The following is a 24,175-nucleotide window of genomic DNA, read 5'->3' on the forward strand; positions in this document are numbered from 1 at the left end:
TTTTTTTTTTAAAAGTCTGACTTTCAAAAATAGAATATATGGTTCAGAACTGAAGCTGTATGGAGAACTCAGGAAACTTTTCTTCTTGCTGTTCCAAGTCGGATAGGGGACATCTGTAAAAATAGAGTATCTTATCTAACCACATCCTTTCCATTTCACATCTAATTCTTGAAGAACAATCTTCTATTGGCTCCCTTATAAGATTGTATAACGTGCAACAGGACGTGTATGTACGGGGTAGGAGCATGCGAGGATACGCTTGACCAGCTGTTCCATGCCCATTGTCCTTTATTGGCTTTGCTATTAAGCGACGTATAAGCGACCAGTGACATCATACCCGTTTTAAAGCGGCGACGCGTTGCCGTGAAAAACATTCAATAGCTACGAAAGAAATTCAATAGAAAAATTGTTCGATGAGAATTGTCTGGCACTCGTTAATTTAACGATGCAGGTTGTAAATAGCTGGAAAAAAAAAGAGAATGGAAAAAATGTTAGAAGAAAGTTCATAGCATAAATGGTACCGCACGTGTACGTGATTATTAACACGGATCAAGGCTTCACCCTTGAACCCAGTGTACAAGGTTTTACGGAATGGTGTAAAACCACCCTGAATATGAAGAGGGTAGACGGCAGGCAGTGAAACAAACCTCATCCCAGTCGACTCGAACCGGCGGACCTCGCCTCGTATTTATCGATCTCCAGCGACGCCTGTACGACGCCGACGTCGACGAACATGCACGAAAGTGTCCTGTTACCGGGTTGCCGAGGGAAAATGAAGCGAAGCCTTGGGAAATGCCTGGTTGAGGGTTGAACGACATCGGACGTGCAATCGAAGCTAAGATGATAAGAATTTTTTTATTGTAGTAAAAAATGAAAGTTCAGTTTGAGATATGAAATGGAGAAGGTTAGGCATAGCTAAGTATGTTAATGTATAATTTCAGTAGTTTTCGTTCGTTCCAGGCAGACTTTTGTAACTACCTGATCTTATTGAAAGATAGACTGAGGTTGGGCTCAGGAAAATGAGCTCGTTTAGGTATAATGTCCAATTAGATGAAAGGATCGATGGCTGGTGTATGTCTAAGTACTATATAGTCCTGGCCAATGGAGCGCGCTGTGGTAAAATAATTTATTTAGCAGGAGCAAGGGCCCCAAACATTTTTCCTGAAATTGGGGAATACTTCCGAGAGCGTTATAGCTCGCAGGACGCACTTAGATTAACGAGGGTATAGGTGGAAATATAAATTATGTATGGCCAAGAGGAATAAGGAGAGCATATTAATTTAGTAAACGGATTTTTCAGATTCTCTTATACACAATCAATCATTTGAAATGATTTATCATTGATCTGATAAAATTCAAGAGGTAGATAAATATTTTTATTTATTTAGCACTTCGTTGAAACTACCTTCACAAGAATTCTTATAGTGAATAAATGATCTGGTAAGATCAACTTTGTCGAATATATTCGTTATGATCTAAATGACTCAAAAATGAATACTCATTATTGATCGATATTTTTTTCTCCTCGATAACAGTGACTTTCTACAATAAATTTAAAAAACAAATAATACACCGACATACATTCGTTTTGGATAGGCCGTTATTCGTCAAAAGTGTAACTGGTCGAAACCACCAAAAGCCTTTTTAAATTAACCGCCATAAACCGTCTTACTAAATCCTACAGTGCTAATTTACATCGATATATATCTCGAACCTGTGCCTGTCACTTGTGCTGCATAAAGGCGTTTCGACACCGAAACGAAACAAACTGTAAACAAGCTCGAGTGACTTATTCAATTAGCCAACCACGATTACCAAGTAGGTACCAATCCCTAAAATTTATCATTCAATTCAATCAAAGCGTCATGATCACAATCGATAACAATCCCACGAGAAATATGACGTTCCAAGATTCCAAGTATGGTGTCCGCGACGGAAGACGCCAATACAAATTTCTAGTTCGCCAAGATCTATTTATAAATTATCTGCCAACACACGCGAAGTGCCTAAAAAGTATTAAACGAAATTGCATCTCATAAAGTATCATGAGAAACGAGTGTAGTAGATCGTTTAGGAGAAGCGGAATACTGTACGTATATCGAGGCCAAGATTTTGACACGCGGCCACTTTCTCGGAGACGATCGATAGCAGCGCCAGGGCCGCGTGCACTCGAACTTCCGTACAAGGCCTCGTCCTCTTCGTTCCTCTTCGCACGACTCTTCGTCTCGACGCCACTCCTGTCTGCACCTCCTCACTCCTCGCCACGACGTATTCCCGCCCTGATGCCGTCGACGTCGACCACGACGGTGACAACCACGGCGTTGGGTCTCCTCGTCCGGGCTGAGTCATACTCCTGACTATAGTGTAACTCACGCACTATTCTCTCACGCACTCTCCCGTGTTGTTAGGTACCAAGGGAAATTGCTGTTTACTGCAGCACGACGCTTAGATGACGTCATTTGTACGACTGATACACGTTTACCATTGATATATGGATCCCTATTTGCCTTAAAGGGGTTGGTGGATTGTGAAATACGTTTCCCTCAAAGTGAGTTTAAAGAAAAATAAAATTATACATATATGTAGTACATTTTTGTTTGGTATGTGATGTTCTGTTTAATGTTTTAAAAATTATTAAAAATGTGAAATTTAGCCATAAAAAATAAAGAAATTACTTTCGTCCTACTTTCCACAATATAATTATTAACGTCTTAAATAAATATAAATATAAAATAAAATTATCGTTAACCAATAATAATATCGTTTTTTTGCCAAAATGGTAAGTCGAGTATATCTGCCTTGGATATGATAAATCCGCGTCATACTTTATAACGTCAAATATGAACTGTACAGAGCAGTAAAGTTTACTGCAGTACATCTACTTTTGGCAGCTTGAAAGTATCGCTGAAAGAGTGTCGAAGAAGATGGCCTGATACAATAAAGTAAATCAAGTAAATCGAGTTCAAGTACCCGGAGCATATAAGTATGACGACGCCTACGTTAACTGAGATATATAAATGAAGATCTTATAACGTAATACGTAATACAGAACGCATAAAAGGAGACAGACTGTAGAAGAAAAGAACAATTTGTGGTTGAAGTACATTTGGATACCAACTATAGAAAAATACGTTCAATATAAATGTCTCTTATGTTTCATTATACCCATAAACATGTACAAAGTACTCTCTTGGTTATTGACCATCTTGAAAATTTTATTGCCGGATGTTCAGAATTATTTGTATATAGCTATATGTTAGTCTTTGCTGTATAAACATGAGGAACTAAATGAGGTACGAAAAGAAACATGGGATCCAATGATCAATATATCCATGGCAATACTCATGGTGTCCTATAGTACGCTATACGATATAGGTATACAAGTCTAGTTTAACAATGAACGGGTTAATGTACAGGTAGTGCCAAAACGCTTTGGCCCACGGTTACACTTAATTACATTACGCCTAACGAGGCTGTCTCGTTAGCGAGCAAACGCAATGATCCTTGGAGAGAAAAAGGTGAAGAGAGAAGGAGCGAGGGTTTTAAAAAAAACTTATGGCGTATCCGTACGTGTATTTTACACGACCACGCTCTCCCTCTCTCCACTGCCAGTGAAAGAGGGAAAAAGATTGCGAGGAGAGGTAGAGTCTCGACTCAGCTCGACTTGAATCCAGGCGAGAAACGTACTGGCCATATTCGGCTGCACCCGCCATCATTCTACATTCTACCTTTTTTTTCTTTTACCTCTTTCACTTCTCTCCTAGAATTCACCTATAGGGATTTTCAGGTGAGTCAGGACATGCGCACTTTACATGCTACCTGTGCGCAGACCACGAATTGTGTCAGATCGCATGTAATTCCTCCCTTGGATATTGTATAAATACTTTTCCTCTCCTCGGATCTCATTTACTTTTTATTCGCAACTCCTGGCAGGCACGTGACGGAAGAGCCACGTTAAATAAATAGAGACAATTAGAGGGAAGTAATCCGTAACGAGCTGTCTGGGTTTAATCCATTTAATAGCCACACGCCAGCCCAGCCCTATGTTCTTGTATATGGTAGAATTATTTTATACATTCACTGCTCTGAGGTTGGATAATATAATTTTTAATATGACTTTAGACATCTTTCATCCTTCCTCAACTCGATTTTTTCATCCACTTTCCTTTTCACCCTCTGCGATTATTTTCTGATCCTTGTGTTATTCATGGCACATCATACCGGTAACCTTTGAACTTTAGATACGCAGGGTCATTGATCTCTTTTTTATGGTTACACTTTTATAGTCTATCTTTATCTATAGCATCGAGTCGTACACCTTATTGACTGTATCTCAATCTTATAAGGGGTACAGTAAAAAAAGAAAGTACAGAGTGGGCTCGATGCTTCTGGCTCAGACTGAAAAATAATTATGTAGCACACTCCACTTTCTACAGAGTGCAGACTGGATTTCACGATGTACATACCAGCGGCGAGACATCAAGATAAAAAATACGAGCGAAATCGAAAATCTCATCCTCTCGACCAACAGTGACACCCGTGTACATCGCCATTGTCAAAGGGAAAGGATGTCACCAAATTGCGAAATTGAATTCGGCTTTACTTTTCAGCTTGACCAAAGTTCCACGGTTGTTAAATCTTCAGTAAGCCGTAACTCGGCTGATAATACCTGAACATAAATTAGCATGCTAATAAAACGTGACAGGCAACCATTTTATATTTATGGTTCATCTATGTAGAATGCCATGCTGCTCCCTTAACTTACGTTTGGATTACAGTGTAGCGGTAATGGTAGCTACAGACACGCCTATACCGGAGGCAGCACGATTTACTCCAGCGTATCGAGATATAACGGATCCTATAGCTTAGATATAGGATGAGGGAAGGAATCGATTTTGTCCAAGCTGAAGCGCATTGCGGACATCTTGGCTCCTTGGAGAAGCGAAAATCACGAACTGCCTAGGCGATTTTTTCACACGTCCACGTAGTAGCTGCGACTGACCTCTCTGTGTATCACTGCTTCTTTCACTTAGGACATTCTGCAATATTTATAACAATACATATCACAATACCATTGTTAATTAGCAGACTTAGACACGAGTCTAATAACCCTGTATAATGTATACATACCGTTAGAATCCATATAAGAATTTTTGCCTGTAGCAGAGTTCACTTATCCAGCATATACAAAGCGTACTATACTTATGATTATACATTAAAAAATTCAGCTACCAACTGTAATAATACTAGTGACATTTTATCGGCCACGGCACGTGATCGTGTTTGTATTAAAAGGATTAATTATTCCAAATTAATGCCATGCATGTTTACCAAGAACTGTACGACGACTTGGGTGACCCTGGGGACATGCGGGATGACCTAATGTGAGAAGTAACTTCGATTTCTTATTAGATTTTCCTGGCGTACATCATTCACACTCCATTGAATTCTGTAAGAGGTAATATAAGTGGGCCAAGTACGCACGGATGGACACTGAAACAGTAATGAACATTATTTCAATGTCTTTTGACAAACTGCCAATTAATTTTCATTTATATATGTAATAGAATATCTATGTTCTTTACAATGTGCAGAGACAGGAGAAACTGTAAGGGCGTGTCTGTATTCTTAGCACCGTATCAGCTTCTATACCTTATCCAAGGCAGGATTCCTTATGCATGGCCATACGCGACCATGCGTTACCACGCACTATACACATAGATCAGTGATAGGTATGTACCTACGTGCACCAGGTATAGCTACGTAAATGCATGTCTCTGGGATGATTTAGATAGAAGAAATAAGTATAAGGCTACCTGATAATGATTGTAGATAGATGAATAATATGTTCATTGAAGAACCTGTAGGTGTACGAGGACCAAGTTATGGTGGGCTTGTTAGTGGTGGTACTGATTAAAATTTTGGCTATATATCCAAAACCATTTTGGAAAGAATTATACGATAATCTTGCACCACCTACACTCTCCACGATTCTCCTTTCTTTATTTTATCCGGCGACCGGTTATCCCACGTGTGGCCTTATGCCACGTCATTCATTGATCGCACTCTGTCGCCTGCGCCAAGTCGATTCACGACTTACAAGGAAATATCATGAAGGCGACTGCCCTTCGATTTTCGAGAAACTTACTAGATGCTTTTTTTTATATTTTACTTTACTTGAGATTTACAGATGCCCTCCGAGTTTAGGCACGTTCTGTGCCATTGGAATTGAATTTCAGGAACCGGAAAGTATTGTCAGAGGTAGAAAGTTTTATCAAACTTCATTTCTTTTTAATATAGCGCCAAATTGAATCCATCATTCTCAAGTATTTTAAGTCCGTAATGAGACTGGTATGTGTATGGTTAACTGGCTTCAGCATCGAACGTTGAACTGGAGCGTTCCGGAAGCGACGGGTGTGTCGGAATACGCGTCCATGCTGCATCCTTTTTGCAATTTTAATTTCAAATAACGAGCAGACCTGCAACACACAGACGATGTATTAAATATCGGTGCCGATCCTCTTGGAAACTAGTTGATCGTTCACCGAGACGTTCTTGGAAGAAATTCCAGTTTCTGAATGATATATATAGTATACATGGCTGTATATGATCACAGCATGATCACTTGATCACAGTGATCGTATTCTCCATTATTATCGATCATTAGCTTTCAGTCCGCGTTCAGGTCTCACATGAGGTAGTTAAGCTGGTGAGGCAATAAAAACTCTGTAAAAAATTCATGACAGTAAAGATTCATGGTGAAGGGTTTAAAAGTCTCTGGTAACCTGAACATTTGTTTTTCTTACTTTGTCATCATCGCTCTTAGTTCTACGATATGGTGGATACGTGTTTATGGCAACCACAGTATGTTCATAAGCTGTTCAGGTGGCTGCCAAGAAGAACTGGACTGGTCTGGCATTTTAGTATTAGGGTATTTGTTGAATACCTGGGACAATGTTTTACTGGTTCGATAAACAGCGTCAAGACGCTTTTGTCTTCTGCAGGATGCGGCCTGTTGTGTTGAACGATTAAATAAATCTATTTTCGTTATACCTATCACTCAGCTCCATAATCATATTCAAAGTATAAAAGACCAGTGACGTAACCCTGTGCAAAACTAGCGCCACCAACCGGTAAATCGTGGCGGATGAGATTGTTGCAAAATTACCACCGTATGGTATGATACTTGTTTTCGTTTTATCCGACTGATGTCACAGTTTATTGGTTTATTGTGTTGAAATAAATTAATGGGGGATTGCTTTATTTTGGGTAGCTTTGAATACAGGAAAGGAAAGTGTCGTTTACCCTTGAGAGAATCAATGACGAGTATATTCAGTATAATGAAATGATTTCGATGACTTTCGGTTATTGCTGTAGAGATAACGTTATATTTTTAAAATATTTATTTCAGAACTACACGATAATGATAAACAGAACGAAAACGAATTACAAATTCAATTGTTACGTACGTCAGTGTTAGATGTTTCAAGTCAACATATATTATACTACATGTAAAATAAATAATTGTTTTCATCAAAAATTGAACTACACGATAATAAAAGTATTTAATGTATATGCGTCATTGAGATCAGTGACTACATGGATTTTTCAGTGGCTTGTCTACAGTGAGATAAAAAATAGCAGTGAGGACAATAAATACGATAGTGTAGTCACGTTAATTTGATTGAATAATACAATAATTTTAATGGATCGGTCTTGTTGTATTCGCTGAATTTATTTCGATTACGAGATTCCTCTCGTGATTTTTATAAGAAACGACGCCTGAGCGACGATCTACGTGCATCTGGGACGCATATTTTTCGATTCCTTTTATTCTTAAGAATAGCAATAATAATAGTTATAGTAATAGCAGTAAATGAGCCGATAAAATTTTTGAAATGCACTTATCATGAGTCTTGTTGAGTACGATTGAGGACCCTGTGGTATTCCTCGGTGAGGTGCTTCTTGTACTTTGTCTGGTCATTCCAAAGCTCTGCTGCTTGAGGATTCAGAGGACTCTCATTGTTTGGCTCTAGAGAAGAAAAGTTAAATACTTTTATTAGCTTCAGGACGAGATCCGGTATCCTAAATTTCAAGAAATAAAAATATTAAGTTTACCCCCAAGAAGAGACTGTATAGACAGTAATATAGTGCGCACGTCATATAGGGCACTCCACTTGTCCTTTAGTATATCCAAACAGATATTTCCAACAGTATCTATATTAGGATGAAAACAAGGTGTAGCAAAGCGTACAATTGGAGCACTGTAAGGATAACTGTGTGGAAACTCCAGTGTCAATTTGTATGTGAGACCAGCATAAACCTGTAACAAAATAAACACAATATTAATTAATCTACCTCTCAAAATGTGAGAGCAGTATAATATTGACATCAAAGAGATACTAGTAAAGGTCAGTCTTATGGGATTTTGTGTCTGACGGTTATTGGGCACAGTGGGCATAGAAGATATGCTGGAGCAAGCACGTAAGTTCTAAAGAAGCTTGAAATGCCATACAGTTCATTTCAGACACAGAATACACAGGAGTTGCCTCTAGTTACCCAATATCTCCTTGGGGGTGTTAATAATACAAATCAATTACCGTATCTAGTGGTCCAGTAATAGTTCCAATCCACTTGAATAAATTTTCACCATCGGGAAAAGCAGAAACACCTTTCTCCGTACTCATCATCAGTACCATAAGTTCTTTCTGCAGCCTGCATAAAAAACCAAGATCTTCAGCGTTATTGTATTGAAAATTTTTCACTGATTTGATTCGTAAACAAAAAAATAACATAAATATCCGTTAACAAGGCTACTTGAATATCCATAAAACATGAAAATCATGTATGATCCTTCAATATACAAGGGTCACCTGGTTAACATAAAAAAATGGACTCTCTAATGGATGAATAGTCGAAATTCAATTTCAAAAAATGTATTAGTTACGTGGACTCTTTTTCGTGGAAAAATAGTATGGAAGGTACACGGTACGATGCCACGAATCGTACCTGTGCCATTGCCAGTGAAAACGTACCGTTTGCTCACTGCATGATTATCCTTCGGTACATTTTGCTTCTCCTCCTTGGCCTTACTCGGTGTGCTCTGCGATGAGTAGAACGGATTGATATTCTGTGCCATTCCTAATCGAAGCTGCTCCAAAATCTTCCGAGAATTCTCCTCTGTACGTATTTCTGAAGCTACGGTAGAAGCGGCGGTACGAGCACAACAGTCACTGAAAATTTGAATGCTCTGTATCAACTATCTATGCAGAAAACATCATTTAATAAAACAGCTGTTAAATTCAACGCGTCGCGACTCCTTGCTGAATTTTGCTTGGAGTATTTACGAGGCTGCTTCCTTGAGTGTTTCTTTTCGTGTCAGTAAAAGAGATAAACATAAATTGTGGAATTGTTTATTAAAATTATTAAAAATTAGTCGAGTGCTTGTACTAACCGTTCAACGTCTATCGATCCTCATGTTTGTCTTATTGGTGCTTATTATGGCAGACAACTTGCTAGTGTCAACTTTGATATGTGAGGATCAATAGAAACTGTTTGGTTTTGAAGTTTTCGAGTAAATGTCAAGTATGATAAAAGTGATGGGTTTAAAAAAAGAGGATCATTATTGTCAGGGAATGAATGACAAGAGACTACTGTTACTGTAGAGTAATGTGATCAGTGGTTGTGCAGAGAAGAAACATTTAAAAGTTTCTAATAAGCAACTGTTATATAGAAGATTTGTTGGGATGGCAGCAGCTCAAGGTACACCGGAGTCTGATGCTGGGAGCTTTGAGTGTTTCCAGAATTACACTGCACCGGAAGTCTTTGTACAAGGCCTCGCTGGCATTGTTGATCAACAAGATGTCGAGTCCATGATCAGAGCACAAAAACAAATGTAAGAGTCCTGAGAAAGACTTGCTTGTACTCTTGGTTTTGTTCAATGTAAACCACTACTATAAGGTTTCTTTCAGGTTACAGAGATTCGAGAAGACTAATGAGATGCTCACAAATTGCAATCAATTGTCAGTTAATAGACTGAAGACTGCTGGTGCTGAGTTCAAGAAGCATACTGTTTTACTGGCAGATATGAAGAGGGATTTGGACTACATTTTTAAAAGGATTCGTATAGTTAAAAACAAGCTCAATCAACAGTATCCTCAAGCCTTTAATGGTTAACACAAGTTTTATACAATTCATACGAAGTAAGATACAGTACAAGTAAACTATTGGTACTTGTTGGATACAGAGGCTGTAAGGAGTAGTTTGGCCGAGGAGGTAATTGTGGAAGATATGGACCAAGGACCAAAACCACTAGAGCCAGAGGTTGTGCCATTATCATCAACCCCATCTGGTGTTACTGATGGCGATCCAGATTCAGATGGTAACCAACCGTACCTCAAATAGTTTTATAACTAGTCGATATTTCTTGTCAGTTCTTGGGGACTTGTTATAAGAAAAAAATATTCAAGATTTCAATTCGCCCAAATAATAGTTCTGTTACAAATTCCTAAAGTTTAATGCTCATTATGCTAGTTATGACTATTGAAGATATTTAAAACAGTGGTGCTTTGCTTAGGTATTACAAATCGAACAGACATAATTTCCAAATTTCTAGTACTTTTTCGAAAAAATTTTACAGTTAGTAAATGCGCGGGATGTTTTCTCTATAATTTTCGTACCAAACAGAAAATCTTTGTTTTCTGTATGAATATTAAACGCGTTAGCATAAATTTATAAGAAAATGAATACTACAAGTATCTTAAATACAACACCTAGATGCAAAATTTTTCTTAACATAACTTCATGTCTTTACAATTTTAACAAAACCAAAATTGCCTGATGACGCGCGGCGTTATGAGAATTACCATTCATTTTCGTCGCGGTTGCTACTACTACTCTCTAGGAGGTGCTCAAATGAATTGAAGAATAAGAGAAAAATATAATTCCTGGTTAGGCCAATCAAAAGAAAATAAATCAAGCGTCAAAACGAGTAATTATCCTCGATCCTAGCACTGTTATTATAGTTAAAGCAAAACTGAAGTGTCTATGTTGTTGTACACATAAGCATAAAATGGGTGCAAGAAAAAAAAGTAAAGCTCTTAGTATCGCTACGTAGCATCTAACGTAGCACCATGTTATCACATTAGAATGTACATGTTAAAGTCAAAGTGCGTGATCTATTTAGCAGGTAATCTAGAAATAAAATTAAAGATACGCCTGGCAACGAGTACTCTATAATTTACAGGAGCTCGCACTTCGACTGTAATATATATTGGCGTTGTAAGAGAAAAAAAGAGAAAAACAATGCAGCTCGTTGGCTCTCGTGTTGATAAGAAAATATATAAGTTTTGTTTTAGTTTTCGAGGCGCAAGACCATTCATTTACCCAATTTCCGCGACTGCTCAGGCCCACCCATTGGATCCGTTAGGCATGTGATAAAGCCATCGGCTCGTAGTCAATCATAATAACAAAGTTCAATTATTAATGTACAGTGCCAGTCGAGGAGTTTCAATTTGCTAAGCTGCGCAAACGGCGAATAAAGAGCAACAACAGTTCATCAACGGAGAGCAACAATGAACATAGTAATGCCGAGTCGTCCTCCTGCACATCGGACACCGGTTAAGTACCGACCGAGTTTGAATATTAACAACTGATAGAGAGAGAGAGAGAGCAAAAAAGGAAATAACAAAGCTTATTAAAAATGTGAAAGAATACAAGATATTCAAAACGAAAGACAAACATATATAAAAAACAAGAATCGATTTCTCAAGAAAAATTCAACTGAATCGATATCTTTTACTTTTGTCTCACGGGGACGCAGCTAGTACGCTCTTCGAAGATCTATGTTTGCTACATTAGCCGACAATAATAGCGAGCATGAACGTTTTATTACAAAAAAAAAATGAATAAAATACGATAATGGTGTCACGTAATTGGTTGATCATAAAACGATGTGCGTCCGTGCGTACTCAAGTGCCATTCCAGTTGAATCTTCTGTATTAAACCGTGAGTCTGCGAACTCATGTGAATATTAAATGACGCAAATAAAGTCTTTATACTCGGCAAAAGTGTTGATCTTTCCCGTCGGTAAGTACGAGCTTGTTCGTCCCCGTGCGCATGGAAAAGGTTTACGGAAAACGTCCTGTCGTGGATTGCAACTTGTAATACGGGGATTTCCCGAAAATCGATAGTCTATTACTGGTTGAGCAGGATACGTCGGTTATAAACGGAAGAGAACAAAAGTGTTATTGACTGAGGATCATTAAGGTCTCAAAGTGAAGATATCAGTAGATGCACACATATCCCATATCGCTTTCACTACGTATCTGCGCAGTAGCTCAATGTAAACCAAACGAATATATTAATCGTTACGTCTTGGTTGGACTTGGCAGCTTTTCTAAGTATAGTTAAAGCTCGACATCTGGGATGAGATTCTGGGGCTTTCTACTAAGGCAAAATAGCCACGAAGAAGGCCCGCGGAGATGCTGGAGCACGTGCTGCGTACATACCAAGAGTGCGACGCCCCTGGGGAGGAAGACGGCAGCCGTCGCGATGCCAGAATCCAGCTGCGACGCAGCTGTCTTCTGTCCGTTAAGTTTCTTCGCGTTCGCTTTTCTCAAAGATACCAGAAACACTGCTTTCTATATTCTCGAAATACGGTACTGTAGTTTTCACTTTAATATACGTTCACACAACAAACGCGTACACACTCATATATAAATATGGAAAATTGAGAAAGCATTTTTTTCACCCTAACAATTTTAATGTATCATTGAAGTTATAAGGGTGAAAAAAATTCTTTCTCAATTTTCCACATTTCTTACGTGACCCATCGCATACGTAACTATATAATCATTTAAAATACATACCACACATATATGTATATGCATATAAATAACCATACGACTTCCGTTCGCAGGGTGATTGATTAGGCGCATGGAAACTGGAGCACAATCAACTGTTTAATTTCAAAGAGTTTACTCGGAAATCGTTCGTCACTGTACGAAAAGTCTTATATCATCCAAGAACTACGTGGTCTGCCTTATACTTTTCGTTTACTCCTATTTTTCTCCCTCGTTTCCCCAAGCACCTAAAAGATTTCCCCTTTACGCCAATCGTAAGAGAGAAATCTCTATGGCGTCTGCATGATACTCAATTTCATGGTAATTTCACTATAGGTGTATACCGAGAGGACAGTTCGCTTCGTTCTTGCAAATAAACGTGGCATGTAAACACGTCCCTACGGAAACGACATCCTAGCTGCCTGTTCCACCAGAGGGATGCACACGCAGTCTCTACTGCTATGCACATTCACCGGTCTATACCAAGGAAGAGGAGTTTCAATGTGCAGCTTAGATTCTTCCACTGAAGTAACAACGAAGTTTAGCTGTTAAAACGCGGAAACAGCTGTTTAAGCTTATCTAGCTCACCTGTTCACCCATTTGTTACAGTCGGTATCTCCAGTTTCCATGATGTCGACGTTCTACGTGTTGACACGCGCTGGGACAAGAGCTTGGTTCCGTAAACTCATTTGCGACGTAGCTGTTTCCGTATCTAAGCAATATTATTATTTAAAGGTGACGTCGTATCAATTTTCAATTAATTACGTAATTATTTATATAGAACACTGGACGTCACATGATCATGGGTGAAAAATCTAAAGGAGAGTACACAGGACTCGTATTACAGCCTAATTAGAAATTAGACTAATTCTTTGCTCATCTACTTCGCGTCCGGATATCCGCTAGAGATTTATTCAGACCCTAACAGAGTCAAGCGACAGAAGGGTTCGTGTCCGTGCTAAAGGACGCAAGAGGTAACGCGATACGATTTAATAATTTGAAAGATAATATAATATTCTCAGGGAACGAATGTCAAGTAATTTAGAAGCCGTTGCCAAAGTCAGCTGTAAATCCCAGGCATACCAAAGCCATACTGGTAGGAGTGAATCGGTGCAATTGACGTTCGTACTTGCCGAACTTGCAATTAGTTCCCTGCCACCTAGGAAAGCATTGGGTGCTGCTCGTGCATCGACCATTCGTTTCGAAGTGCCGAGGAGCAATTAACGGCTTTCGACGGCTTCGATTGTTCAGGGTGGTATGGAGAGGGGGGAAGGGAGTGGGTGCGTGCGGAAGTTTCCTAGCATCGATAACATCCGGCCTGGTGGTCCAGGATGGTTCGCCTATGCCAAATCGATTTTCAGCGAACATCGATCGTTAATCCTAAATTCCTCGAAATTCCTGGGGACACTCCGTGTCCTCTTCTATTGCTTTCTCATTCTATTGTAAAGCTATCTATCTATCTCTCTCTCTCTCGCGCACATATACACGTTCACTATTATCTATTCCCATCCTGTTTTAGGTATCCGTCCACTTTCTCGCACTCTTACATAAAGTCACGCTCGCATGGGGCTGCACGTTCAATTTCGAATCACGCGTATACTATAGGAACTACGCGACGTGTGCAGAGAGTACGTGGTGATGACAGGAACGTGACGGAGTGCTAATAATACATCTAATACCTTACTACGTGAACGAGCGTGCACCTATTTTCCTCGCTGGGTGTACGTGTGCATAAACCACCCCCGAGATGCTCGCGGGATGCGTCCGTGTTCACCCTCTGTGGACTGGCATCGAAATCGGAGGGAAAATATAGCGGTGGATTGGGGGGTGGATAAAAAGAAGTGGATGACAGGTACATAGTAGAAACTGGGAATGACCGTATATATGTCATATACACAGGTAGTACGCGGTAGAGGTTATGTACGATCAATAGTTAAAATTTGTATTTAGACGCGTGCTTTGGATCTTTGATTTTATTGTTAAAAGAATTGATGAGTTTATTAGTTGAGGTGGCTGATGACGGAGGGCGAAGAAAAAGGTGTAACCTTGATGGATCATCACTGATATCCTTGTAGATACGCGGTAGCGTTTGGCCAAGAGGGGTTGAAAGCTTGTACATATGCGCGATACTGAGAGTGCTAGAAAAGGGGACGGAGAGATCGCGAGGAAGAGGACGAAGAGTTACCCGGAGAGAAGGTTCAGGCTGGGCTATTTCTCAGCTTCAGCAGCAGAGCTTTTCTTAGTGGGAATATATCGACACGTCAGAAACACACAGACCCGTTTACAATATCCGTATATAGGCGTTCGTACAGCCATTCTTCTAGATTCTCATAGCATCCTTAGGACAGAAGAGAATAACTATCGGTCCTGTTACAGGATGCCGATCTATCTCCAGGGAAATCTCTGGACGAACGTTATCCCTATTGAAAAGTAATCACACCTCTGGCTGGCGATAGGTATACCAGACATTTCGTATCCTGGTCTTCGGCAGAGTCCACCTTTATTACTATAGCACGTTCTAACGGCAATGGAAAATTTTTTACACTCTCCTCGACTGTCCCGAACGGACGAACGCTTGTCGGCCGAAGGAGTAAAGCGTGCGGGCAATCAGTGGGGCGCACTAGGACGTCCTCTGGGAAAGGATAGAACCTACTGGTGGTGCGGGAGTACGAGCGAGTCGGTAGAGAACGCGCGAGAGCTCCGCTGTAGGTTGGCAAACCTCCCTACGACTCTCGCCAGTCAGTCGGCAGCCGGCAGCCGTTCGAACGACGCGTCGTTTCGTACTGCATTAAAGCGTTCGAATTACGCATTATCCGCGTATACACCGAGAAAGATTCGTAGGAATAATTACTAATATTCTCTTAACTAAGATAAAACAAGTAAAGCACTCTGTCCGTATCCGTCTTGTAGTTTTTTCTCTTGTCTCTGTCGTTTTAACCTCAAATCCACGATTTCTACTGTGAACATTTATTTCCACACGTGACAACAGTGATGACTCGTCGAGACTTGTTTATTAATATACCGCACGGTGACACTACGTGAATCTGTCGTTACGACGTCATTCTGAATCTCCTATTCTTACATTTCACTTTTAATCCGACTTCTGAATTTCGTATTTCACGCCGAGACGACTTTTGTCCTCGTGGCACTGATTACCGATCGACCGAGGATTCTGTGAACTCGTACTCTTCTCTTGGTCTCTCCCTCGCTACAGCTCGAGTCTCTTGGATTTAACGCCTGTCAGACGCACGCTACCCTTCCTGCGAGGTGAGAGACTCCTTCCTTCTGTGCTTTACGCTTGTCCGCGATATCAACGTCTACGGCAAAGCCTTTAGCAGCACGATGCAGCGCTGTTCGAATTTGCTTCGGTTTAACGGCATGTAATTTTTCTTCATAATACGGGGAACCTCCCGTCGATGACTTAGCATATTGGTAAGCGTACTTTAATAGTACATGCTCGTATTATTGAATTATTATAAATCGAGTGGTGTGTATATGTAGTCGAGGAGATATTAGTTTAATAAAAATTGTATTATTACCGTTAGTAATTTTCAAATTTCACTGGACGTATATTCATTTTTATTGGGACCACTTGGGGCTTTGATGTTTCATTAACGAATTAGACGCAATCGTGAATGATATCTTTATAAAGCGACGCGATACCAATTACGGTATCCCCTGTTAGCGCCAAGTGGCTCGTTATTCCTGAAAATGAGGCAAAACGAGTGGGTTACGACGCGTTGGATTATTAAGTTTCTCGTAAATGAAAAACAAAGCGTGTTACGTTAACAGGCCGTGCTATATAAAACGCATTGCCGCTCGTTAACGTTTCAAGACATTCCTGTCGTTCACAGCTGTAATAATTCGCCAGTGAATTTCTTTTCGATTCAATATATATCTATACATGTACGTGTATATACATCTATATATCCAGTGCAGATGATCGACATGGAATAACACTGGCAGCCCAGTGTAAAAAAAATTCGATCCAAGATTACGAGAAAATTGAAAAAAGACATAATAAACAAGAGATCAAGGAATCCCGTAGAAATAAAAAGAAACAGTGAAAAAATGGTTCGTCCACCTCCGTACGGCAGCTGAATGATCCATCGTTGCGTAAGCGTGAAATAATTTATTCCAGCGGCATTTGGCAATGGCCGATTCGTATTAGGTCGGGCAAACGAGAGCTGTGGGGATTTTTGTTGTGTCCCGTCTGGCACAGTTTTCGGTGACACCATGTGCTGCCTGAAAATCCTATATGATCCAAGGATTAGATACCAGGACGAATCGATGGGGGCTCGTGGGACCTCAAGGAAGAAGAAGCTGTCGCGTTCGCGCCGGAATGTCGGGGTGCGAAACAAGACAACGGTCGTTGGGAAAGGGGTATGGCTCAGGGCAAAAGAGAGGAATGGGAGAAAGAGACCGGGGGATCTGAAAACACGGTTGACGTTTCTGTCGGGGTGTTTCGCGGGTGTTTCGCAAGAAAAGGGAGAGGAAAACGGAAACCGTCAGCTGCATCCTTTCGCACGATATTCCCCAATAATCGTCCGCTATGTTTAAGCATTGCCGAGCGTAACTCGGCCAACCGACGAGTAAACTCGAAATATTGATAAAGCAAAACTTTTTAATTGGCACCGGGAAAAATTTTATTTTCATTCATTGCCAACGCGAGATCCCATTATCCATCCCTCCGGACTAATAATTCTAAGACTTCTTTTTTTTTTTACGTCCACCCCAAGTTTTTAATTGCATCGATAATGCCTTACGGGTGGACTTCATGATTCTTGATATATGCAATGATAACGTAATTATAATATTAAAAATTTTATTGATTACATAATTATAGAAATTAATTATATTCTCATATTTGTTTTCAATATTCACAGCGTGCGCTCAGTCTATAAGATATAGGTATATTAACGTACGCATATCTGTGTATATAGATAACTTCATGCATATAGGAAGAATGGTTCAGAATCTGTGAGAGGGAGGGAGGGAGGGAGGGAGGAGAGAGAGAGAGAGAGAGTAGGTTGTGTGCGCGTGTTATACCGAAGTATTATATCGATTAACTGTTAGCAACAGAAGAGAGGCAGAGGAAAGCTTGTTGGGCGGGTGGCATGGCTTTGGCCTTCCTATATTATTAATCTTTCGCTCTTTCCCTCTCTCCTTCTCACTCCTTCTCACGTTAATCTCTGTATATCTTACTTTCTTTCCCTATGTCTCTCTCTCTCTCTCTCCCTCTGCTCCATTCCACGCTGTACCTTCCACAGGACCACCTCTTCTTTACCTCACAGTAGCTTTGCTCTCTCTGTCTCTCTCTCTCTCTTTGCTAAAATTCCATATATGCGTCTGTCGAGTCAGTCAGGTGTTACGGGCAGCTTCCGACTGTTCAAAGAGAATCAAGAGTCGCGCCAGAAACTCCACCGGTATAGCTGAGGATATACGCGCCACGCACACTCATTCACGTATCCCAGAACGTAAGATGGACTTAGTTGTGTAATTTCGTAATACCTGAAATTACATGTAAACATAATAAAAACTAGTTCAGAGCTAATTTTTTTTTTTATATTTTGACAGATTGTTATATACCGAATATCTGGGGAACTATTAAAATTGACTGGTAGATCCATTTTTATTAGTAAACTTTTTTCAGAGTGAGACAAAGTAAATATATAATAAAAAAAAATAATATTGTGTACTTCTGATGGTAACTTATTATTCAAATTTGTACAAATTCAAGTAACACGATTGTGAAGGAAATTGAAAAATTCTTATTGCTCTGGTGATTTTTTTTTCTTTTATTCCCACGTGGCTCGGGACAATTATGCTTTTTACGATCTCCACCCACGTAGCCAATAGGGGCCCAGGCGCGCGGTTGGCTGCGTGAGAAAAAAAAGTGTATTTAAACACGCTGGTAGTTTGTGGTACGCGTCCCCGAGAAAAAAGTTTAATCAGCGGATCGGAGTGTACTCGATTAAGCGTTTAATCGATCGAATCGTGGGGTCAGGTCGTTTTTGTTTCCAGGTTAGGTACTATTGTAGTTTACAGGAATCGGTCAGTGGTAGATATAATGGAATTAAATTACACCTGACTCGTCGTAGATGCACAACTCCAATGAACGTCAGAGAACTCGCATGGCTCTATCCTACACCCAATAAAGCAAATAACACATATTTGCTAGGTATTAGCGCGAATCATCGTATTAACTTCAAAGAATCATTCGAATTATTCACCCGCTGCGCGCGCACGTCTGCCATGTTTGATCGCCGGTTTACCATACAACCCATGGATCATCGATACCTACAGACACGACGTGTAGATAAATTATCATAAGGTAAAGAAGAAAATTATACCACGTATCAGGTACCTTAACCCACGTCTGCTAGAGGTACGTCTACGTTGTGTACGTTCAAGCCCAGACTGGCGGACATCAAAGGTAAGAGAGGTTATGTAAGACCTGTCAGTTAAATCCTTAGGATCCGCGTATAGCAAAGCTATAGATATAAAGTTTTCTGACGATGGAAAGCAATAAGAGAAAAATAAATGGAGCGTCTATAGGGAATAAAAAACGAAGCTCGCTTGGGTATCGAACGTATCGATCTCGGGAAACGCGTGTCGACCACTTGCACGTCGTACTGGAATAGCATTCTGGATAGTGAATATATATATATAATCACACGTATACCTACAGGTAAAAGATTAAAAGCTTCTACTTTATTTTCAATTAAACTCTTTTAACCCACTGACTTTACTGGTTCAGTTCTTACGATGCATAGGTTAGGTTTTATTAAAATCATTCACTCTCCTAACCTCTTCGCTGTTCTTACCATCTTGTTGGTTAGCTAGGTAGAGGTTAGCTCTGTCATACCTAAAAAAGCTGTGGCACCTACTATACTTCTATGTTCGAATTTCAATTTCTACCCGTAACCGGTATCGCCCGCCGCCATGGCCACGGGTATTGCATCGAATGTCGTGCAAGTTCGGTGTAGCTGTGCGTGACATTTTTGTAATGAAACCAAGCTAAATGTAGTCGTACCAGTCAGTACAGTAGACATCTGGCCTGTCTCTCGCCTCGCCGTTCTAATATTGGAAATTTCAGTACGCTTCCTCTTTTTATCCTCAACCTCCTCCTGCCACCTACTACTACTTCTTTTCTATACCTCATACTCCTATTCCTGATACTTCTGGTTCCTCCTCGTCCTCCTCGTACCGTACAGCCATCACCTTTTTCCACCACGGGCCGTATGTGCCATGTGCGGGACATATGTATAAACATTAGTTTTACCCGCTGGCCACGAACTTCTGTTTCCTTAAAAACTTCTTTGCAATTGGTCCGCGATGATTATTCCTTCTACGTAAGGACAGCTTAATACGATTTATTATGTTGCTTATATTCTATATACAATTTATTGTCAATCCAGTTGATGTGAATCTACCTTGAAATTTGTCCAATAAACTTTTTGGACATTCAATGAGAAACCCTGGCAATTGAAACTGGCGTATATAGCAACGTCTTTACAGCTTCAAATATTCGTGCATCGTGAGTCCGGACGTAATTACTAGCATTGCGGTTTCACACTTGTATATACATATATATATATATATATATATATACACACTACACACAGCCACGTAACTATGCCTAAAGTGGTTCCTGTATTTGCACGGTATACTTGACTATGAGTAAAGATATTGCTAAAGTGTATTTAGACTTTGCTGATCTATCGTTGTAGGAATATATACCATAACCTACAAGTATGCTGTGATGTAATCGACCAATAGGATGGTACGAATGTCAAAGCACTTTAGGCGCTAACTGTATGTTGACAGTTTGGCAACGGTGCTCTAGGGAATATATATGGATGTTCCAGTTTATTGCTAGCATTTTTTAGATGGAAATTGGTAGGATGGAGTAGTACGTTATTGTTAAACGGAGCGAATACATGGGATTATGTGTTTATCGTAGAAGGGCGACCACCCTTATGGAATCTTGTAGGATGATGGGAGTCATGCCGTGGAATTGGGAAGCACGGGAATGCTTTATGGGCTTCTGTACTATCTCTTGGACGAAAGTCCCTAGGAAAGCTCGATGGAAGGCTTAGGCTTTACAGCATGGAAGACACCGGCTATCAGTTAACTCGCTTGCACTCACGCTGTGTAAACAGAGCTTGCGTATACGGAGAGAAGAGCTTCGGAATTTCTGCCACGGCACGTATATCTCTCCGCAGCGATATTTTGTTTACTCCGTCTAAAACGTCTTAAGATACAACTATAGCTATTCTCTTGGCTCTGTGTATTAACTGTTCCTTGTACCTGTGCTTCATTGTAATCCTGCTGGTGTTTTAATATTAAATTTTGCTGATTCTGGAATTTCTTTTAGTTTTCTTCCGGCTAGTACTGTCGGTAAAGAAAATTGAAAGAATATATATATATAGTAATTCAGGGGGCATTTTAGACCAATTCAGATTTTGAACCGCCATAACCTAAAATAGAAAAAAAATTTATAAAAACGTGGAAATACATTACGTGTGAAATAAAGGCTAAAAATATATAAATCGATAAAGTATATCTCCATTTTTGTATTTTCAATATTTAAGTGCTAGTCGTGACGTCAGACAGTAAATTTAAATTAGAGGACAATACTAAAATTTATTATTTCGTTAATGTCCGTTCGTTGGTATATCGATTGAGGGGTGGAGCAAAATAAGTAAATAGTTTCGGAAAATTGTTCGTAATTAAAATACCGTGTAGGAGGCAGCCATTGAAACGAGTAAAGCTTGAAGAATTAAAAAATTTTCGAATTGGTAACACAACCAAATTAATTTGTATCTCCGTCGGACTTTTAATATTTACAAATGGATTTTGTACTGGGTTTTAAATTAAATTGTCCTTAATAATCGCGAACTTTCCGAACAGTTGAAAAAATAAACGTAAATTGTCTGTGAACGTATCGGCGGCCATAATGGATTTTTCCATCGTCGTTCCAGGCAGCGACAAGACGTCATCACCGTTGACGCGATTTCCATCCGAAAAATTGCAGCTTTGATCTCGGATTTATTGAGCGTACTAGATGAGAATCGAAAGTCACATTTATCGACTGTCAGAGGCCATTATAGGAACTGACTTTTTTTTCATTTTCACTTCCTTTCTTCTTTCTTCATACCCGAATGATACGAGACAGGCAATCGCCGTTGGTCGACAGTCTGCATAACAGTTAATCGAGTTAGAATTTCGCTCCGTCATCATCGACGAATCACTGCGCGTGAAACGAGCCAATCATTACGTTCAGTTAGAAACAGTCGACAACGGAAATGTACTCACGGAAAATCGCGATAATTTTATCGGGCTTAGTTTGTCTATACTAAATTTTTAACGGAGTCGCGTTTTCGACAATACGAGTATCTCGAAAGTTACGACGGGCTTAATTATCCTTCGAGAGTTTTCATTTCGAATGAAATTAATTTGAGGGAAAATGAAAACGAAGTCAAGACGACACGAGAAACGAGACGTCCATCATGATTTTTACAACTTGCAAAATTATTAACGAATTGAAAAGTTTGTCTTCGCTCTCGCAGAGTCGTTATCCATAAAAACGTTATCAGTATAAAAAAAAAACTATATATACCCTGCGATTATTCAAATATAAATTTTACGTTGAATATACATATATACTCGATGAAGAAAACTCCTATAAATATATCATAATTCGTGAAATTTAATTATCTTATAATTTTGCCGTGTTAAGCTTTCTGGGCATTTTAGGACTATAAAAAATTGTCCATTAAATAATAATCATACAGAAGGGAAACTCATGCTGGTAATAATGTTAGGGAAATCGCGGAAACGTTATGGAGAAAAGTTTTTACGATGGGGACAGCCAGGGTAGATATATTCGTAGGTATATCAGTAATCTCACGGAAATGATTTCCGATCAGGTTAATGATCTCTAAAAGGAATGAATCCCCAAAGTGAGAAAAGTCAGCAGAACTAAATTTAGTCAAGGGAGATAAAAGTTTTAGAAGTTAAGTATGAAAATGAAGTTTATTTTATTATTTACCTGTCGCATTCAATTTATATGTCGCAACGTATCGTTGCTTGACTGACGTGACGATTGAATTAATTAAAAATTTTCATAATTACTATTAACTTCGTCGCATCGTATCACAAACACTGATAAACAACCCTCTGTCAGATATAATCTATAGACGGACACCCTTGACCGGATTGTCCCACCCTAATTGCAAGGGTAGAGGAAGATGAAATTAACAATTAACACGTTACGTAATTAAGTTCCTGCATAAATAAATAGACATAATGGTGTAAAATTGACTGAATAATTATCTCAATCAATATAATTACGATTAACCCACTCAATGACATAATTGCAAAAATTATATTTCATTTTTTTAATAATAATTTTTTCATTACTACCCCCACGATAAGTAACAGTCGAAGGCATGATAAATATTGCGGAACCCATTGATACATTTATGTCGGATACGCTTTATTTAATCCAGCTACGTGGCTATGAAGAAGTCTTAGCAATATAAAAAATTGAATTTACAAAAATACTGAAAGTCACCAAAAAAAGGCAAGTACGAACTCAGTGCTTATATTTCACCAATTTTTTTTATATTTATTATAAAACTTACTCAATTTCTCCATTCATCCCCTATTATACCAACGACATAAATATACTTAGTACACAGCTATGAAATTTGCGTAAAAGAAAAGTTGATTACAAAAACAAAAATTTGTTGTCAAAACGACCTGTCGATATAAAGAAAAAGTATCTATATATATATATATATACATAGACATATATTTTGCGTATGATTATATCGTTTCTGTCAGGACCGGGAGAATGGAAGCAGACGGTGGAGAATCAGTGCTGGAAATAGCAGACGTTATTTCATCGGTATCTCACAAGCCACATATGTGTTTTCCAGGATATTCACGGAGGCACGTTACATCAACGTGAATATATAGGAAACTGGCAATGCCAGACTCGTTTAGAACTTTTCCAACGTTTACGACAGTTTTCCAAAGCATTAGTATGGAATTCCGTACTATTTCGACGTGGCGTAACGGTCCAATGGAACGTGTCAGAATATTCGCAATATTTTCAATCCTATATATACATATATATATATCCAGTATGCCAGCAGCCAACATTCCATTTGGTACTCGCGATAAAGTTTTCCCGCAGTAACCGCAGCATTAATCACTCAATACATTTCAATAACGATCGAGCATAAAATCGCGGCTCTTTCCTAATTAGGGATCTAGAGCGTTTGAACGTTGCGTTTCTCGTTATTACATAAAAGCTTTGG

The 24,175-nt window shown here is 39.4% G+C and overlaps 3 protein-coding genes across 12 annotated transcripts in view; 2 read left to right on the forward strand and 1 right to left on the reverse strand.

Moving 5' to 3' along the window:
- Positions 1 to 6,177: 6,177 nt before the first annotated feature.
- Positions 6,178 to 9,589, reverse strand: LOC107270740 (ubiquitin-conjugating enzyme E2 C). 2 transcript variants are annotated; one of them, XM_015746036.2, is made up of 6 exons: positions 9,455 to 9,589; positions 9,036 to 9,233; positions 8,601 to 8,715; positions 8,119 to 8,323; positions 6,807 to 8,032; positions 6,178 to 6,726 (listed from the first exon to the last, which is right to left on the reverse strand). In XM_015746036.2, exons 2-5 carry the CDS (start codon positions 9,137 to 9,139, stop codon positions 7,908 to 7,910), a joined length of 549 nt encoding a protein of 182 aa, XP_015601522.1. In that variant the 5' UTR covers positions 9,140 to 9,233; positions 9,455 to 9,589; the 3' UTR covers positions 6,178 to 6,726; positions 6,807 to 7,907. The 2 variants fall into 2 exon arrangements, with proteins under 2 accessions (XP_015601522.1, XP_024943845.1); XM_025088077.1 differs by lacking the exon at positions 9,455 to 9,589 and having other exon boundaries at positions 6,178 to 6,479; positions 6,546 to 6,726; positions 9,036 to 9,186.
- Positions 9,063 to 17,868, forward strand: LOC107270739 (kxDL motif-containing protein CG10681). 2 transcript variants are annotated; one of them, XM_015746034.2, is made up of 5 exons: positions 9,063 to 9,182; positions 9,734 to 9,895; positions 9,972 to 10,171; positions 10,247 to 10,381; positions 11,493 to 12,063. In XM_015746034.2, exons 2-5 carry the CDS (start codon positions 9,747 to 9,749, stop codon positions 11,621 to 11,623), a joined length of 615 nt encoding a protein of 204 aa, XP_015601520.1. In that variant the 5' UTR covers positions 9,063 to 9,182; positions 9,734 to 9,746; the 3' UTR covers positions 11,624 to 12,063. The 2 variants fall into 2 exon arrangements, with proteins under 2 accessions (XP_015601520.1, XP_015601521.1); XM_015746035.2 differs by lacking the exon at positions 9,063 to 9,182 and adding an exon at positions 17,850 to 17,868 and having other exon boundaries at positions 9,591 to 9,895; positions 11,493 to 11,670.
- LOC107270735 (protein CBFA2T1) overlaps positions 12,513 to 24,175 on the forward strand; it is a 23,185-nt gene continuing 11,522 nt past the window's right edge. Inside the window, exons 1-2 of one of the 8 annotated variants that reach the window (XM_025088070.1) lie at positions 12,513 to 12,659; positions 12,920 to 16,109. The gene's annotated coding sequence lies outside the window, so the exon portion shown is untranslated. Of the gene's footprint in view, positions 12,660 to 12,786; positions 16,275 to 18,593; positions 19,279 to 19,508; positions 19,534 to 22,872; positions 23,434 to 24,175 lie in introns of those variants that run through there. The other 7 variants (XM_025088069.1, XM_025088068.1, XM_025088067.1 and 4 more) reach the window with 7 other exon arrangements.

The sequence above is a fragment of the Cephus cinctus genome, unplaced genomic scaffold, assembly GCF_000341935.2.
Source record: "Cephus cinctus unplaced genomic scaffold, Ccin1 Ccin1_scaffold0814, whole genome shotgun sequence".
Taxonomy (NCBI): Eukaryota; Metazoa; Arthropoda; class Insecta; order Hymenoptera; family Cephidae; genus Cephus; species Cephus cinctus.

Excerpts from the sequence above, each read along its gene's own strand:
- LOC107270740 (XM_015746036.2), bottom strand. The coding sequence starts at position 9,139 with ATGGCACAGAATATCAATCCGTTCTACTCATCGCAGAGCACACCGAGT. Across the intron at positions 8,716-9,035 it reads AATCATGCAGTGAGCAAACG|GCTGCAGAAAGAACTTATGG; the intron begins GTACGTTTTCAC and ends TTTTTTATGCAG. Across the intron at positions 8,033-8,118 it reads TATACAGTCTCTTCTTGGGG|AGCCAAACAATGAGAGTCCT; the intron begins GTAAACTTAATA and ends TTTCTTCTCTAG.
- LOC107270739 (XM_015746034.2), top strand. The coding sequence starts at position 9,747 with ATGGCAGCAGCTCAAGGTACACCGGAGTCTGATGCTGGGAGCTTTGAG. Across the intron at positions 10,172-10,246 it reads GTATCCTCAAGCCTTTAATG|AGGCTGTAAGGAGTAGTTTG; the intron begins GTTAACACAAGT and ends TGTTGGATACAG. Across the intron at positions 10,382-11,492 it reads TGGCGATCCAGATTCAGATG|TGCCAGTCGAGGAGTTTCAA; the intron begins GTAACCAACCGT and ends ATTAATGTACAG.